Source organism: Ziziphus jujuba, chromosome 4 (genome assembly GCF_031755915.1).
Source record: "Ziziphus jujuba cultivar Dongzao chromosome 4, ASM3175591v1".
Lineage (NCBI taxonomy): Eukaryota > Viridiplantae > Streptophyta > Magnoliopsida > Rosales > Rhamnaceae > Ziziphus > Ziziphus jujuba.
Genome location: NC_083382.1, coordinates 24,489,028 through 24,507,436, shown reverse-complemented (window position 1 = coordinate 24,507,436; position 18,409 = coordinate 24,489,028). Strand labels below are relative to the sequence as shown.

Below are 18,409 nucleotides of genomic sequence, written 5' to 3'. Positions count from 1 at the left end.
ATGAAATTCAATTTACTATTTTAATTCACCAAATTGCTTTATAAAAATTAGAGATGATTTCACTTTGGTATCTTCTAAAATCACCTAATTTCATTTTGGATTCTCTAAAATTAATTTTGTCATAATGACACCTTTTATTTTCAAAATTCTTACAAATTAGTTCAATTTAATTAAAATTGATGAAACCATCAAATAGGAGTTATATGCTGAGCATGTGACTCTCAGATATGTTTTTTAATTTATTTTTTAGATTTTTCAATTTAAGAAATTAAAAAAAAATCAGATATTCAAAAAAAAAATCCAAGGGTCCAAAAAATATCAAATAGTGTAAAAAAAAAAAAGATAAATCTAGAATGACTAAAGTTTTTACTATATAAGATAATATCAATTTAACATCATTAAAAAACTGCCACATAATTAGTTAGTAAAACTTTAGTAAAAAAAATTTGGTATCTATAGTATTGCTAAAAAAAATTTTTGAGAACTCAAAAAAAAAAAAAAAACCAAATAACTAAAAATATTCTGATAGCTCTGAAAAATACCAAATATTTAGAAAAATACTGAAAGCCCAAAAAAATCAAAGAATCTAAAAGAATATTAAATGTTCAAAAAACTGTTGAGAACCTAAAAAAAATCAGATAATTAAAAAATTTTCGAGTGCCCAAAAAAAAATATCATATGGTAAAACATAATTTTGAAAGCTTAAAAAAAAAATACTAGATACTTAAAAAAAAAATTCTAAAAGCCTAAAAAATACGAGATGATTTAAAAAAAAAAAATGAGTGTCAGAAAATACAACATATGGTAAAAAAATTCCAAAAGCTAAAAAAATATATGATGTCAAAAAAAAAAAATTCTAAAAGCCTAAAAAATATTTGGTATTTTTTTTATTGAACCCTAAAATTATTTTTAACTATATGTCATTTTTATTGGGCTTGAAATTTTTTAACAATTTCATTTTTTTTTAGGTCTTGAGAATTTTTTCACCGTACTGTATTTTTATTGTGCTTTTAAAATTTTTTTACCATCTAATTTTTTCTTTTAGAATTGATGTTTTTAAGTTTCTTTTTCTTTTTTTTTTTTTAGAATTGATGTTTTTAAGCTTTCAAAAATTTTTCTGAATATCTAGTATTTTTTTCAGGCACTGAGAATTTTTCTTATCATTGGATTTTTTTCGTACTTTTGGAATTGTTTGAATATTTAGTATTTTTATTAGGCTTTAGGAATTTTTTTCAAAATTTGATATTTTTTATCATGCTCTAAGAATTTTTTTATCATCTATTTTTTTGGGCTCTTAGATTTTTTTTTTTAATATCTGATATTTATTGGGCTTTAAAATTTTTTTTACCATATGGTAATTTTATTGTGTTCTCAAATTTTTTTTACCACCTTATTTTTTAAGGCTCTTAGAATTTTTTAACATCTGGTACTGTTTTGATCCCTCAATTTTTTTTAAACATCTAATATTTTTTAGGCCCTTGAGCGGTATTTTTTCAAAAGCAAAGATTGATTTTCTGGTAGAGTACTTTGTATAAAGAACAGCCTTTTGAACACATGAGTTTACTTGCATTACAAGTATATGCATATGAACGCTACTAAACAAAAGTATCTTAGACTTCAAGAGCATCAAACTTAGTTTTGTTTTGAGATTAATCAATTTCACAATCACAAAAGAAGGGGAAATAATAATGAAAATATTTTTTCATATAGTAAGTTTATGCCTTATAGTGGAGCTTTCTAGCACAGCTCATTTTGCGGCACGAGCCAATGATGGATCTCAAAAGTGCAATCATGGAAACAAATACTGACATATAGCACAAGTCCATGTCCTTATGAAGACAGTACCTGTAAAAAGCACCATAATGATCCATTTTTACATTTACAAGATTGCAGCTGACTTCCAAGAGGGTGTTTTGTACCTTCCATGTTACCGAATTATATGAATTTGTAAAGGATATGATACGTCTCTTTGCAATCATATATATGAAAATAAATAAATAGTTTTTATTATTATTATTTTTTTTCATTTTGAATGCAAAATAGTATGTTTTCTTTTCTTTTTCCTTTTGCTCTGTTAAGAGGAATATAAACCATGTTTTCAGCAGCAGTAGTGGTAGCCTTCCTAAAAAGGGAAAGGAAGCAAAGCAATGCACAATCAGAGGATCAACTATAGCAAAGAGGATTTCAGGACCATCTTCAATTATTCTATCTTGACAAGAAGAAGAAAACATTTTACACTGGGATGTGGAATGGAACCCACGACTCTTTACGCTGCTCGAATAAAACAACCATACAGAGTAAATGCTACACACCATGCCCATATTGCTGATCCTGAGTCAAAAAGGGGAAAAGTACTGCTATTTCATTTTTGATATACAAAGGGAAATTTCTACATATATGCTCTACAGGTTTGCTTGTGTAACAAATGACCGCATACATACAAAGAAAAAAAGAAAAAAGAAAAATTACTTATCTATACTCAATATCATATTTGTTTTTACAAATAGGTTAAGGCTTATCCCTTTGAGCCCTCGATGACACATTTACAGATTTATCAGCCTGGGCTGCCTGAACTTGAGGCCCTTCAGAGTTACTAAACATCTTTTTAATAGCTTCTTCCTTCTTATCAACGAATTCGATAAAGTTAAAAAGGGCTTCAGAACATTGACCACTTGATGAAACTGTGGGTAAAGCAGGAGATTCGTTTACCTGCGGATGGTGTACCTGCTGACGTTTGTAATGTACAAATAGGTAAACCATTCGTAGCAGAAAGATTATAAAGGCAACAAGACTCAAGGCACCGCATAATAGATAAAGACCCCAGAAACTAATCAATTTGAGTTGGTTAGTGTCAGAGTCCGATGTCACTTTATCGGGACAGCCCATCTCACAAAACCATTTTGTATGGATATTCTGAAGTTGTCCAGTCTCAGAGAGTTTCAAGATTGCAGTAGATATGTCAACAGCAAGGGGAGACCCTCTTTGAAAAGCCTGATTTATAGGACAACAATATAAATAAGAGAAGGCAAGAAATAGTAAACATAATGTTTCATGATTTCCACTTAAATTTGTAGCTGTGTTATCATCTTAGCAAGCAATCATGTTTTGCTCATAATAAAAGTACAAGATAAAGTCATGCATTCAATTGCACAAACAAGAAAACTTCCACTAAAACAAAATTTGATGTTAGACGAAAATATAAGAAAACATACCACTATTGATACTTTCCTACAATTTCTAGCTCTATCTTAACGGTAAATAAAGAAAAAAATCGCATCCATTTATAGTAATATGCAAACTTAACCAATATAAAAAAATTTCAAACAGCATGCACATAGATATGGAAGTCATATGTTGACCCAAAAGCCAAAAATAATTAATGAAATGTAATATATCATAGAAAGTATTTCTGACTGCATCTCACTGCTTAAATTGCAACCTAAAAAATGTCAAGCAATAACGTACTTGCATATATGCTAATGAAGGCATTAGATATCATTCAGGGTAAAAAAAGGCATCATCTTTTATGTCATGATTATTCTCAACCTCCTGTTTTATTCTTAGAAGATTTCACTATACTTCCTTTCAATATGATTGTCTCGTATTGTGATTTTATTTCCTTGACAATTTCTTTTTATTTATTTTTTATTATTATTATTTTTTTTCTTGCAGAGAGGTTAAAATGATCAGTTATCATAGGTATAACAACCATCATAATGAATCATATAAGAGAAATCTATTGCTAGTTGTTTTAGAGATACTTACAAACCCCCATCCACCCCTGGTAAATGGTTGTCCAATAATCCCAAAATCAGTATGCTTTGACAGAAATGCGTTAACATATGGAAGCTCATCTATAATAGCAGCCACCCCTCCACCAGATGGCCCTTGCCGCAGTGCTTTTTCAAACTCTTCTGGGGAGCCTAAAGAAACAAGTCTTGACCTGGATATGAAAAGGTTCTCAACCAGATAGTTATAAGTAAAGGAGCCTGTTTGGTACCCTATAGGCAAATTACTTGCAATCAAACTATCAAGTCCTGTGATGGGTGATGAAAGTTGCTGAACTGTAAGGATTGAACTCAAGCTTGCCTTATAGCTTGATGTGATGACCATTAACATGAAAAGCCATACCACCATCACCATCCGCCCAAGTGGGCTCACAGTGTTTTCTTCTGTGATAAGGTGAAGACAAAACTTGATGAGTTCAAAAAAAACTGCCATAATTTACTCAATGACTGAAGTAATGATAGAACGAAGATAGTAAACTACATGCTGATTTCTTTTATTCATTTGAGAAGACTTCAATATTTTATGAGATACATATGTCAAATATTCAAGAACATAGAATTATGGACAATTATGGCAATCATCAGCTTAAGAAAAAGACATCCAAGTTCAGGCCGCCTTGTATAAATTCAAAAGTTTTCGAAACATGTGACTATGTTCATTAAGATGATCTAATGTGCAAAAAAATACAACAGCTGAATTTACATATGAAGAGTTTTGCGGCTTTGAAATAAGAATGAAATGTTAGAAAATCACATAGTGTGGATTCCAATTTTTGGGATTTAGATAAGTGATGTATCACAACAATAAGATCAACTTAAGCAGTTAAACCAGCTTAATATTATTCACATTAATAACTTTATCAAAGAAAGAAAGAGATGGCAAATAAATATAAATTGTTGTGGCCAAAGTTTTCCTTACTATTTCTCTTGAACGGTGTTGAGAAGCTAAACCTGCAATACAAAATCATTGAACAAAGTTAAAGGCAACTCCCATGCAATGGATGGTTCTTTAATTGCAAAATTAAACTTCCATCCATTTAGCAAAAAAATACAAAGAATTTTAGAAATCCTGCATTAATAACAAGCAACATCACACTCAAGAGAAAAAATTATGTTGGATTTTAAACAAAAGTAAAACTTACAGGAACATCGTAATGAGCTGCCTTTTAGGTGGACCACGAAAATCATCATTGACCCGATGCTCAAGAATCCAGATAACAACTGCAATAACTACAAAAGAAGCTGCAGTGACACACCACATCTCCAATGTAAAAGGTTTGAGAAACACCCAAGCACTTGGCTTCGCATTGTTGGTTGGCGCCACTATCACAAGACCAGTGGAAATATAAGGCTGAGAAAAATCCGCAATCATTGTCCGGTTTTTCACAATTGCAATGTCTCCAACAGCAGCATCGAATACCTAAACCAAATTTATATTAGAAAGTCCGTGGATCAAACTCTTTCTTCTACTAAGTATACCCGACATAGAAGCAAGATTTGGAGTATAACCTACCACCGTATAATCTCAATCTTAACAGTCTACCAAGAAAAGATTATCATAACCATGCACCCCATAGTTATTCCCTCTGTTCTTTGTTTTTTTTTCTTTTCAAAGTGTCACAACCATGTGCAGCATATTATCTAACCATGCAAATGAATGGCGTATATACAATGTATCATTAATTGAACATTTTACTATATTTGGCCAGACATAGGGGCAAGCCTGTGTTTGTTGTAAGTGATATTTATTGCATGTTTACCATACATTGGTAGGTTATTTCACCTTAACTAGGTTCTTACTATTTCTAAAATCAACGAATTTTACTTACATTATCTGCAACCATTTTCACGAACTGATGGTAATTAGGATTGGACCGGCCATCCCCAAAAGACACAAATTTGTAAGGAATATCATATGGGACTAACTTCCTTGCTTCCAAGAACACATCAATACAGTATCCTTGAAATGTATGGTTGCTGTATTCTGTAACAAATTCAATAAAACTTGCTCTCTTTGGCACTCCAATTCTTAAAGGTTTGTCATTGTTTGCAATCACCCAACCACGTGGCTTTTCCACCTTTCCACCAGGCCAAGTAACATTGAGAAGCTTCTGATCTAGTGGCGAATAACTTTGCTTTTTCCCTTTTAAAGTTTCTGGGGCAGAAACTGAAAATCCTGTATTATTAGTCCAGAAACCAACCGTATGAATAATCATCTTGTCAATATTGATCACTTCATAGCCACCACCAATGATGTTACGGTCTTGATCAAATCGAACATGACCTGTCAAACCATTGAAGTTTGACTCTAATAATTTCCTAAGAAGAAGAGATCCCCCATCAAAGACTTTGAGCTTCCCTAGCTGAATTTCAGTGTCATTAGTCTCAACTAGTTTTTCATTATAAGAGAATGACATATTTCCGGATTCCTTTATAAAATTATCAATTGCATTTGCAGCTGTCCAAACTGTATCATAAGCATATAGTCCATAGGTATTCAAACCAGAGCTTACTGAACCTTTCTGCAGCATTCTTTTCCACCTAGACACAAAAGCCCGCTTCTGGCTGGAATCTGGAATATGTTGACGTAGTGCAACGACACCTTGAAGGACACCAAGTGAGGTTGGATTGATTGGAGATAATGAATCTATAGTAGAAGAAAGCCAGTCTGTGGCAAACCACACATAATCACTGGTCATCATTTGAAGTTTTTGGGCAATGGCAAAGACTCTCAAGCTGGGGTCAGGTTTGACATGAACAACATAAACACGAGGCCCAAGTAGCTTGGATTTATTGAGCACATCAGTGATCTCACTTGGATTTAGTTGGATAGAAAGAGGCAATTTGTAGGCCATTCTCAATCTGTTCTTCTCAAGTTCATCCTCAAAAGCAAATATGCCATTCCTCCCATGATCATCATCCTCATATATCACAATCACCTCTTTCCACCCATAAAGTTCTATCAGATTAGCCATCGCCGCCATTTGGTAGGCATCACTTTGTGTCGTTCGGAGAAAGAAAGGAAATTGGAGAGCAGATAGAGTAGGATCAGTTGCCGCATATGAGATAAGAGGAACTTGGAGACCATTAGCAATTTCAGAAATCATATGAGCCATTGAGGAGGACTGTGGGCCAATTATGGCCACTGCACCTTCCTCAAGTACCTGAAAAGCTGCCGCATAAAATTGTGCAATCAATACTATTGTTGCTATAACTCCAATTCTATAGGTCAGAAATTGTATACAGATCTTTGGAAAAGGCACAAAGCACGAAAATACAATCAACAAAAAGCTAATACATATAAGCTCGTCAAACAAATGCTGCACATTGCAAGACTAAGAGGATTACAATCTTAAAAGGAGTTGAGCTGCAACTACAGAGCTCATGGATGGTAATGCTAGTAAGGAACTTCATTATCGGTCCAAGCTCATGGAGGGTAATGCTATTAAGAATCACAGATTTTTCCCAATGTATTAACACAATTTTGAACCAACCGCATAAAATACATTGTTTTTTTGTGTTCTAAAAATCAGTAATCTCCACATAATATGGCATCCTTAGGTAACTGGTATTTGACTTAAATATAAAATTGAAAAAGAAAACTATATTTTAACACACTCCAGACAGTACAAACACAATATATTGAAAATATACCAGTAGGAATTTGACAGGCTCCAACGTATCAGATAATATATGTATAACCCATTAAATTACTAAACGGAAAATTGAGAAAAAAATAATAAACGATAATAATTTCTAACAGAAAACGCCATTCATTCACAACAAAAAGAACAAAGACGTACCTCCAACGGAACCCAAGAAGACGCTAGAATTTGTATCTTCCTCAACTAGCTTCAGTTTTGTTCCATTAAGTATTCTTGGATCCTCATTAACATCAGAGACTGCAGCTTCGATTGCAGCCTTTGCAACTTTGCCTACAACCGAATTAAAAGTAAAAACCGCTCCAATACGCACACTCGTCGGCTTTTGGCAGTAAACAAAACCAGCAAAAGATAGCCATGCCAAAGCAAACAGTTGTACAACAGCAAAAAGCCTCGTATTTGCAGAAATAATAATAAACCCACCACCATAATTCTTCATAATGAAGTCTCAAACTTGTTAAAAAAAAAAAAAAAAAAAAGGGTTTAGGAGCTTCAAATTAAAGCAGGGTTTTAATAGTGTTTTGAGTACAGAATCATAGATTTTCCTAATAGTTTTGAATGGATAGGAAAACTTCAACAGTGGAATTTCTAGAATGGTGCCAAAAGATATATATGATTGTTACCCCAAAAGCAAAAAAGGTGTACTTCTATCTCCTCTATTTCCTGCAAAACCAACCACCACCCAGTTGAGAAGGAAGCTTTGGTTTGAGAATAATAGCTTCCATGGCGATGAAATCAAAGAGAAAACAGCAATCAGAGGTTACCCAGAAGAGCTTTCGAAACCAAAAAGATTGGGGGGCTCACAAAAGCCAGAACTGAAACTGATCCACAGACAGGACTCCATTAGTCTTAGCAGAGTTTAGGAGATATTGGGTTTTGGTGGATAAACATAGAATAGAAAATCCACAAAAAAAAGATGTTTGGAAGTGAGACTTTGGGATTGTAACTGTGGAAATCATTTTTCATGGTGAAAACGAGAATCACATTTTTGAAAGATAACCAGCAAGGAAGGAAATTGAATACGTTTTTTTTCTTTCTCCCACTTGCATGTCATATGTTCTCAGACTATCCTAGTTGTCGTCTTTTCTCTTTGTTTTTTAATTGTCATCGGCCATAAGTATTTATTGGATAACTAAACAATCTAATAATCATCAAATTATTACATCGGATTAGATTTCATTTTTTTACTTTAACAATTAAAAAATTAAAAATTATATTATTTAATAATGTGGGACCTAATAAATTTTATTGTGGTGGATCCACAATTGAAAAATACCAATTGCATTTCCTCTATCAAATGTGACATCAAAAATATAATTAATTTTTGTTGTAATATGCCATTGAAGAACATATAAACCACAACTATACTATTTCTTGGCGTTATAATGTAAAAATACAGTACTATTAAAGATGCTTTATCTGTTCTATACAAATTTTCATTTTAAGAAATTATTAAAAAAAAAAAAAAAAAAACTCAACATAGATGTATCATGTCCCTCGTCGGCGAGCAGCTCATCTGATTACCAATTGTGAACATGCTAGCATGAAACTTTGACAATAAATCTGAAGTGGGTATACCATAATATGAAGAATCTATTTGGTATACCATATATAAGAATATAAGAAGAATTTTTAACTATAGAATTTTTTCTTATATAAAAAATTTTTTTATTGAAAAACTGTTGAATATTTGATTGTCAGTTTAAAAAGTATTTTTTTAATTTTATTTAATATTTTTTTGGACTTTCCGTATAAATTCAAAATGAATTTTTTAGGAAATATAAAATTTTTAACTTTTCTATTTTAGCATAAAAAGTTTTTTTATCAATAAATATTTATTGATTTTTAATCAAATACATATTTTATAAACCAAAAAAATTATGATAACTAATAAATATTTATTGTCCAAAATTAAACCATACTAGACAGGACCGTATGAATGGCCGTAATGTGGTTATCACATTTGCTGTGAAAAATTTTACCAAACAAGTGTTTAAAGCTCTGTTAAGGAAAAAAAAAAAAACAGAGTTTGAAGCTCTGATAGTGAAATAAATAATATTTTTCTTTCATAAAAAAAGGTATTTTAATTTGCATTGGTACTTGTAATTAATAACAACTTTGAGCAACCTTGTTTTGTTTTTTTCTTTGCAAAAAGAAAAGAAAAGCAAGCCACTGTAATTGAAGTCCTTCCATTTTAATGGAGTGGGCCCAATCCTCGATCAATTTGAAATTGGCTGGTGGATGATTCGAGTCCTAATAAATTCAGAATATAATAATTTCACAAATAAAATGATATAAGTAAGTTATGGACCAGATTCATTTTCTCTTTTTAATATCTCTATTTTATTTTTAAATAAAAATAAAAATAATTTTTTAAGGGAAAAAAAGAAAAAGAAAAGTATTATGGTTCTGTCCGAGTTTACGTGGTAAAAAAATTAAAAGATATTAAAATTTTAGGTGGCACAATGTTTATTATTAGATAATATCTATTTAATTTTTTTAATAATTATATTTAAAATTTTAAACAAAATAAATTGATATTAAAAAAAATGAGATAAAAAAGAAAAGAGAACATGCTGAATCGATGAAGAGAAAAAAAAGAAAAAGAAAAAAAAGAGGTTAAATTTATATTCCACTGATTTAACAGACATTCTATAAATAAAAAATCTATTAAACAGTTTCTACTTTTTATCATCACCTCATTTTAATAAACTTTTTAAAAAATCTTATTAAATAAAAATTTTTAAAAAATAATATATATCTATCTAATATGGTAAAAGTTATTTTAGATGGGTTCTTAGCTGGAAGATTCTAATATGTTAGCTGATCAAACAGCTAAATTAGCTCTTATTAGTGGTAAGGTTGTTGTCGATCTTGAGGATTTTTGTTTTGCTTCCCTCCCAAGGTACATTTTGGATGTTTTTGCGACAGAGAAGCTTGGCTCTTGTCTTCGCATGTAGCTTTGTCTGTGGTGTCGTTTTGGTGTTTTTTTCTTAATGATTTTTGCTATAAACAAAATGAATAAACATTTCGTTGAAGACATTAAAAAGTCAAATCGCTTTCTGTTTTGTGTGTTAGTGCATAAATAAATCAATTAACACCTTGTTTACATGGCTCCAATTTCGCTATCAAACAAACAAAAAGGTTAATGACCCATAAGCGATGATGTCCAGTACTTATGACATTGACCTTTTTTTTTTATTTATTTATTTTAAACTTTCAATTTTGATTGGAATAAAAGTTGACTAGTAAAATAAAAAAGGTTACTTTGTAAAGCACTTGCATACACTGGCCGCATAAAGATAATATTTATATATTATAAATAAATAAAAATGTATGAAAATAAGGTAGGACATGGCATTATTGATAAAGGCAAAATAGTTAAGGAAAGTCGCCGGCAGGAATCTTTGGATTAAATAATAATTTGATGTTGTGTTTTGGTATAAATTCCTAATGGCGCATTCACAATCAGAGTCATATAGCGCCATAGAATCTCGGATTGTGAGTGAAAAGTTTTTGTTGCTTTAAAGCTTTATGATCTAGAATGCTTTTTTAGTTCAGACTGAAATCTAAGCTAACAACTATCAAACAATGAGAATTCAAAAGCATAAGTATATGATATATATATATATATATATATATATATATATAATATATTGTCAGGTCCACTACAAATTAATGTATTCTCGTGAATTGTCAATTATTCGACCAAGGAGGACCACAAACTGAAGGAGATGATAGATCACCATCATACATGATTATGATGCATCCCTTTCAAAGGAGACAAAACATAATGCTGGCTTTCTACTCTCCACCAACCAAGCCATTTGGGCATTTCAACCAAAACAATAAATAAATAAATAAAAACTAAGCCATGTGAGATCCAAAAAATTCCTAACCCCATGGATGATTAAGATTTTGGGCTACAATTGCCCAGTGTACATACTGGGCCGTTATCAAAGCAAACTTAGGCCCAATTATATGAACTCTTGTATTTTCTTCATTTTAATTTTTATATTTACTCTTTTTAAGTAAATTTTAATATTTACTTCTTTTTTTTTAATCAATTTTTGTATTTTCTTTTTAATATTTGTATAATTTTTATTTTTATTTTTAATTTTTAAAGTTTTTTTTGCGTTTACTTTTTTTTTAAATATTTTTATATGTTTGTTTGGTAATTTTAAGGCTTTTTTTTTTTTTTTTAGTTTTTAATTTGTTTCTTTCAAAATTGTTAGGCTCCCTCCACATTAAGGCCCACTAGCCCATAAAAGTTTCAATTTGATTATAGTCAAGTCCGAGTTTCTATTTGGGAAATTTAGCCCAATACCCACAAAAATAGAGGGCTAATGATATTTACCCGTTCTTCGTCAAGTTTTTTTTTATCTACCCCTTGCTTCCTATTTTGCCCCTACTAAAACAAAAAATTACTTTACTTTTCCTTTTCTCATTCTTAAAGCCAATAATTCCGGGTTCCTGCACCTCTGCTTTCCTTTCTTTCTTCTTGCCTGAGAAAACCCACAAATAATCCCATTAAAAATCCTGCTCGACCTCTTTTTTCCTTTCCCCCATGAAAAATCAAATTTACACCTTTTTGATTTTTTCTATGTGAATTCTTAGCTAATATTGCTGTATCGGTGGCCTTGATATGTAATTGGTGCTTTGTAGGGTAATTTGCAAGTTGCAAACTTATATGCTGGTACCGACAGTGTAGAGCTCAAAGGCATGAAATAATTGTTGAATTGAATTATTTCTTAAGGCATTGTATCTGCAAGTTGCAAGTGTATATTCTTTTCTCAAAGAAGCCGTTCCTGGCATTTTTAGAATCCACCGGCTACTCTCAAGAAGATGTGCTCCTTCAGAAGCCCAAAGCTGGGGTATGTATAGCTTCAAATCATTCTTAATCAGAATGCTTAAATCACCCTTGAATCAGGCTTTCTGATCTAGATTCAGATGTGGGTTAATATCAGTTACTGAGTAGTATAATGCTTGCAGCTCCTGAAGCCTACTTTCACAATTATATGTGATAAAGATTCAAAATGCTTCCTTTGATAAAGATTCAAAATACTTCCTTTTATTGATTCGTGGAACCCATAGTATCAAAGATACACTAACAGCAGCTAGTGGTGTAGTGGTACCTTTCCTCTCTTTTATTTTGCATGATGGTGGGATAAGCAATTTGGTTCTGGTTTTTGCATATTGTGGGATGGTTGTTGCTGCTCGTTGGATTGTTAAGCTCAACACTTCATCCTTGCTTAAGGCTCTCAATGACTATCCTGACTACAAAGTTAAGGTAAACAACATCTATTTTATCTAAGAAATAAGTTAATTTCTTATTCAATTGCATATGATCTTGTTTCTCATTATGATACTATAGGAATGTTGTCTGAAATTTCACATGCTTGGGCTTGATTGGGTTGCCCCCTTTATAAAAGGTTACATGAGTGTAGAAAGATATATATATTGTCACTTAGCACACAATACTTGCTTTGTAATGCAGTCGTGTAAGGTTTTGTCTGAAAACTCATTGTTTTAAGGTTTTATGTCATATGTTCTAAGTTGTCACATAGAAAAATACATTTAGATGGCTGCATAAAAAGTTTCTATGGGCTATATGTAAATGAAACTAGTTCTGTATATTGACTTCCTTTAAATGTTCTAGGCTTCTAGGATCACTTAGTGTATAAAGGACACCAAATATTCTTGTATAAAAGAGAACAAATATCTGCTACAGATTTGTGGGGTGCATTTCAAGGCCAAGGATATGGAGAATTTAATGACATTAGATCCATTACTATTATGGTCGATTATATTGTTCCAGCAGTTCTTCAACAACTTGGCATGCTGAAATACAGTTCAAAGCTTGCCAAATTGATTGTGGCTAATAATGAAATAGATTCAGGCAGTGAGGAGGAAGTTAAGCTATGGACTTGCTCCATATATGCTGTGGAGAGGATGAAGGAGTTGATCAGTAAAAAATCAGGGAAGCAGGTGTTGAGCAATTTAGTACTTGTATATTTCCTTTTGGTATTTCAATGATTTTCACTCTTTTTCTTTAGATCAATCTATGTCCTTCTATTTTTTTTCTTTTCCTTTTTTTTTTCCCAGTAGTATATATAATCTTTCTCTTTGTTTTCTCAGTGTTTTTCCGTTATTTTTATTTATTTATTTAATTATTTATCTAGTTGTTTAAATCATGTGACTTTTGTATTCAGGTGCTTAGTGTGGAGTTAGACCTTTGGCTTTGGTCTTTTGGCATTCAATTTCCATCTCTGCAACACCACTGAACACTTTCAACATATTACTGAGCTCACCATATCCGATGGTGTCCTTCTTAATTTATGCTTCTAACTGTAAGATTATAGGGATTAGCATAGTAAGTTTTGGGGCGAAGTCATTAGAAAGATGTGTCTATAAATTCCTCGCATCTATTGTTCTGTTTGCATGGTTGTAGCTTTTCTTAATTTTGAGAAGTACTACTAATATTAGCCTTGAGTTGATGAACCAAAAACTTATTGTTTTAAAAATTGAACATTTGATATGTTGCTATTACCTATTTTGAGATATCTGTCACTTGTATTTTTCTATTCGCTGTAAAAAAATTAGTGGCTTTGTAATGTCGCAGTAGGTGTCATAGCTTTTCATGTTATTTTTAATTTATGTTTAACAACTCTATATGTACCTTGAACCTCTAGATTATATTTCATTGTTTGCCCTTTAAAGATGACAAAATAGAATTGCTAAAACTTTTAAAACATCTTCAGCAGGTGTCTGTTTATAGGCTTTAGATTCACTAAACATTTGATATTATACAGAATTACATGTAGTAGCAACGAAATTAATTGTTTTTTACGTGGATTGGATTAATATACATTAATTCAAATAACAGAGTAAAAAAAAAAAAAAAGCATTGGAAGAAGTGAAAAAATGACAAATTAACTTCATTATCGACGGGCAATCGGTACTACCGATGGAAAAAGTCGGAAAAAGTCGGTAATCCAATTAATTATTTTACTACTTGATAGAAAATTTACCGATGGATCAACGGTAATTGTCAATTGTTAATTTTTTCAATTGAACTCACCACAATTCAATACAACCTTTGATAATGTGTATTTACACGAAGAACATGCTAAATGGAATTTTATTTCATTATAAAAATGAAGGTAAATACAGTTGATGAATTTTTTGACTCCCACAATTCCCCTAATGTGTGTTTTGTGCAACAACATGCAAAATATACATTCATCAATGATCCTAAACAGCAAAATCCCCATAAAATTTGGAAAAAGTTCTAAAATTGCCAAAAAAATTTGATTACCGTCAGGCCTTCTGTAATTACCGATGAAACCTTCGATAATTTTTCCAGCAAGGACAATTTGATTACCAATGGTTTACGAAGTACTGGAGTTTAACTTCGGCGGATCTGCAATGCGGTTTACGAAGTGGGAATTCGCACTCATTAGTGGCTTAAAGTTTTGTAGGTACCCGTCAATGTATGATATGCAAATTTCCAAAGGAAATGAGCTGTGCACGAGGTTGCTAGATGACAGGAGTGACTTGAAACCGCCCGAACTGGAACGACTATTCAAGGATACAATTTTTGTGGATGATTGGGATGCTGTAAGAATTGCGTTACTATGTTTCTTAGTTCATGGTGTACTCGGAATGGATCCGAAGGTTCAAATAAATAAAAAATTCATTGATTTGGTTGCTGATCTCGACGTATTTAATTCCTACCCTTGGGGCATTCTGAGCTACAAGGAGCCGATCAACTCATTCCACAATGCATTCCAGCAACGAGGACGAGGACGTGCAGTAAAGAATAAATCACAGTATTATGACCTAAAAGGTTTTCCATTGTTGTTTCAGGTACGGTAATATATTTAATACATGTAGCGTTTACTTAAAAATTATATTTAATAACCTATAATTTATATTTTGTAGCTGTGGGGGTTTGAAGCAATCCCTGATTTTGGTAACCAATTTGCCGACCGGTTGGAAACCCGTTGTCCGAGGATCCTTGCATGGCATACTCCAAGGCAACCGAACCATTTTGCTGTCCATAATTGGTTCACCTCAAATAGCAATGTAAGGCAAATTTTTTTTAGACTGCATGGTACGACTACATTCAAGTTACATTACCATAGTCAGTTTCCAAATTTACTTTTTTTTCCTTTCTTCATTTCATGTAGTATGTTGTGCACTGGAGGTTAGATGCTACCGATGAGGAGAAGACTATGGATTACTGGCGAACAATAGCAGTTGACAGACATGAAGTTCGCTACACGCCACCTCCACTTGTAGCACCAATAATTGGCGCTAAAGATGTTGGCGCTAAAGATGTTAGTGCTAAAGATGCGTCCAAAGCTGAGGAGCATTCTAGTGGCCCTCCAGATGCTAATTTCAGGGTATGCAATTGTTACTTGCACGCAAATTTGCATTTCATATGTTGTACTAATATATGTTGACTTATGTTTTGGATATTGATATTGATTAGCTTGCTTGCTTGGAGGCAAAATTTGATGAATTAAATAAAGAGATGGCAGCGTTAAGGAAGATGCTTAGTTCTGTTATTGACCAATAAAAGCATCAGGTATCATTTAGACAACTTAGTATACTTTACTTTAGTGCTTCATCATTATTAAATTATATATTGTAATTCAGCAATTATTTGTTGTTAGAGTTTGGGAACTGCAAAAATAACCATTATGTTTTGCAGGCCGAGCATCATATGCACAGCCATTCACCGTCATCTTCAGTTAGACCATCATCCCCTGTGGCACAGTCTTTTGGAGAGCAAGCCGAAGAATTTGATGCACCCATAGACGGTTCCAATGGTAGGAAGGAGGATGATGATTGTACTATACCGTTTGAGCCTATCGTACCTGGAGGACCCTCTGTGGAGGATTCCTGGGCTTTGGTGCCATATCGGCCTTTGCATTTCGGGTGGGATATCGGTGCTTCAGCTGACAGTCCACATCATGACCAATCAGCTGAGATTGAGGTGGAAGATCGGACGCATAACGTTGGTGATACAAGCCGATTCGGTCGAGTTTACCACCAGTCACATCACGTCATCTCTCCTTACACCGACCCGTGTAAAAAGAAGGTCAAATTTAATCTTAATCGACCTATTGATGCATCAAAGGAGAGGGCGTTCGATGAGTGGTATAGGGTGGCACCGAAGGAAGCAACCGTGTGTACATCTTATATAACGGTGGGAAAGAAATGTTTTACTGAGCTACTAACCTCTGAAGGATGGTTGAATTCCGATGTAAGTTATATGCTTTATGTTCATGTAAAATCATTGTGTTCCTACGTTAGGAATGATGTTTTATTTATCACCTCGCACTTGTTACTTATTTCCTTTAATGTGGTTTTGCAGCATATTGACACTATTTTGTATTTCATACGAAAAAGGCGGTTTGATAATGAGAAGATGTTCACCAACACCTGTGCCATATTAGACGTGTTATTTTGGGTAAGATGATGGGATGTTACTGCATTGCTTAATGTTATATTGATGATATTTTATAGTGTATATATTTCATTATTTGGCAGTCATCCATCAAAGGGCGTTATCCCATATGGAGGGCATCTCGTAGCACATATTCATGTGATGCGACCCTTTGTAGCTATGTGCGTGGGAAGTCACCCAAACCTAGCGTGTCGTGGCGGATATGTGATTATGTAAGTCCCTACATATATTGAAAAACATTCTCACTAATTTTCCCATTTTGTGGATAATGAGGTTATGTTCTAATTTGCAAGTGTACATCCCTGTCAACAATGGAGGCGCGCAATGGTTGGCAGCATGTGTGGACTTGAAGGCCCGACATATTGATTTATACGATCCAAATATGGGAAATAAATATGTCCAGAATAGAGAGTTGAAGAATGCGGAATGCCTTACGTATATGCTGCCTTACCTATTGAGGGATGGGGGATATTACGAGAAGAATCCGGACGTGCCCCCCACTTTAGATCCATTCACGATGACCATGATCAAAGATGCACCTCGCCAACATAATGGGTATGAATGTGTTGTCATTTCAAACAACTTGTATTGCTGCTGTTTTATTGTGGTTACGTGTGAAAATACACGTGGTTGGTTTTCATTAATGCTAATCATTAATGCTATTCTGCAGGGGTGATTGTGGCGTCTACGCTTTGAATATTGAATACATGAGTAGTGAGGAGAATCCTTCATTTGGTCCGCAAGACATTATGTTTTTTAGAAAAAAATATGCTGTTGATTTGTACTTTAATAAACTTTCAACGTAGATTGTATGTTTAATGTTATGACATTCTATACTAATGTTATACTAATGTTATCTTACTATGCTGAACCTATCTTTACTAATGACAACCGTTGAAAAAAGAAAAAAGAAAAAAAAAGAAAAAAAAACCCTCGGTCGTGGTAAAAATTAAAGCAAAGATGATTACCGATGGAGCATCGATAATTCCCGATTCACCATTGATAATTACAGAAACGCTTTTGGTAATATGGATTAACATTTTTTTTTTCCTCCAAATACTCAGCTAATGGAGTGTTTCCGGCAATAACATGCAAATTATACATTCATCAATGCCCCCAAATGTTCCGAAAACATTCTCTTATTGGCACAAATATTTAATTACCGAAGGTTTCGTCGGTAATTACCGAAATCCTATGGTAATCACATTTTACCAATTTTTTGGGTCCCACAAGTCCTATAACGTGTGTTGAATGCAAAAATATGGCAAATAGGGATTCTAAAATTATACTAAGTAGAGAAAATCCCAAAATTTCATAAAAGTGTCTCAAATTTTGCCAAAAAATTGGATGACTGTATTCCCTCGGTAATTCCCGAGGAAACCGTTGGTAACCAACACATACCTTCTGGAAAAATTACCGATGGTTTCGTCGGTAATTATCGAGGGTGTACAGTCCATCACATTTTCCAAGTTTGTTGGGCC

General features: G+C 32.9%; 2 protein-coding genes and 1 long non-coding RNA gene across 5 annotated transcripts; 2 read left to right on the top strand and 1 right to left on the bottom strand.

The window, feature by feature from the left end:
* Positions 1 to 2,332: 2,332 nt before the first annotated feature.
* On the bottom strand, positions 2,333 to 8,559 carry LOC132799153 (glutamate receptor 3.7-like). Its single transcript, XM_060816379.1, has 8 exons — positions 8,215 to 8,559; positions 8,074 to 8,113; positions 7,592 to 7,903; positions 5,618 to 6,960; positions 4,931 to 5,208; positions 4,708 to 4,739; positions 3,766 to 4,172; positions 2,333 to 2,991 (listed from the first exon to the last, which is right to left on the bottom strand). Exons 3-8 carry the CDS (start codon positions 7,887 to 7,889, stop codon positions 2,509 to 2,511), a joined length of 2,841 nt encoding a protein of 946 aa, XP_060672362.1. The 5' UTR covers positions 7,890 to 7,903; positions 8,074 to 8,113; positions 8,215 to 8,559; the 3' UTR covers positions 2,333 to 2,508.
* A 3,269-nt stretch (positions 8,560 to 11,828) lies between these two features.
* On the top strand, positions 11,829 to 14,068 carry LOC125418224 (uncharacterized). Of its 3 annotated transcripts, none has more exons than XR_009638830.1 (3): positions 11,829 to 12,740; positions 13,110 to 13,474; positions 13,663 to 14,068. It is a non-coding gene; the product is annotated as an uncharacterized LOC125418224 (long non-coding RNA). The 3 variants fall into 3 exon arrangements; XR_007240042.2 differs by having other exon boundaries at positions 11,830 to 12,740; positions 13,110 to 13,438; XR_009638829.1 differs by having other exon boundaries at positions 11,831 to 12,740; positions 13,182 to 13,438.
* A 2,112-nt stretch (positions 14,069 to 16,180) lies between these two features.
* On the top strand, positions 16,181 to 17,455 carry LOC132803481 (uncharacterized). Its single transcript, XM_060816632.1, has 4 exons — positions 16,181 to 16,724; positions 16,836 to 16,931; positions 17,012 to 17,140; positions 17,222 to 17,455. Exons 1-4 carry the CDS (start codon positions 16,182 to 16,184, stop codon positions 17,276 to 17,278), a joined length of 825 nt encoding a protein of 274 aa, XP_060672615.1. The 5' UTR covers position 16,181; the 3' UTR covers positions 17,279 to 17,455.
* Positions 17,456 to 18,409: the final 954 nt, after the last annotated feature.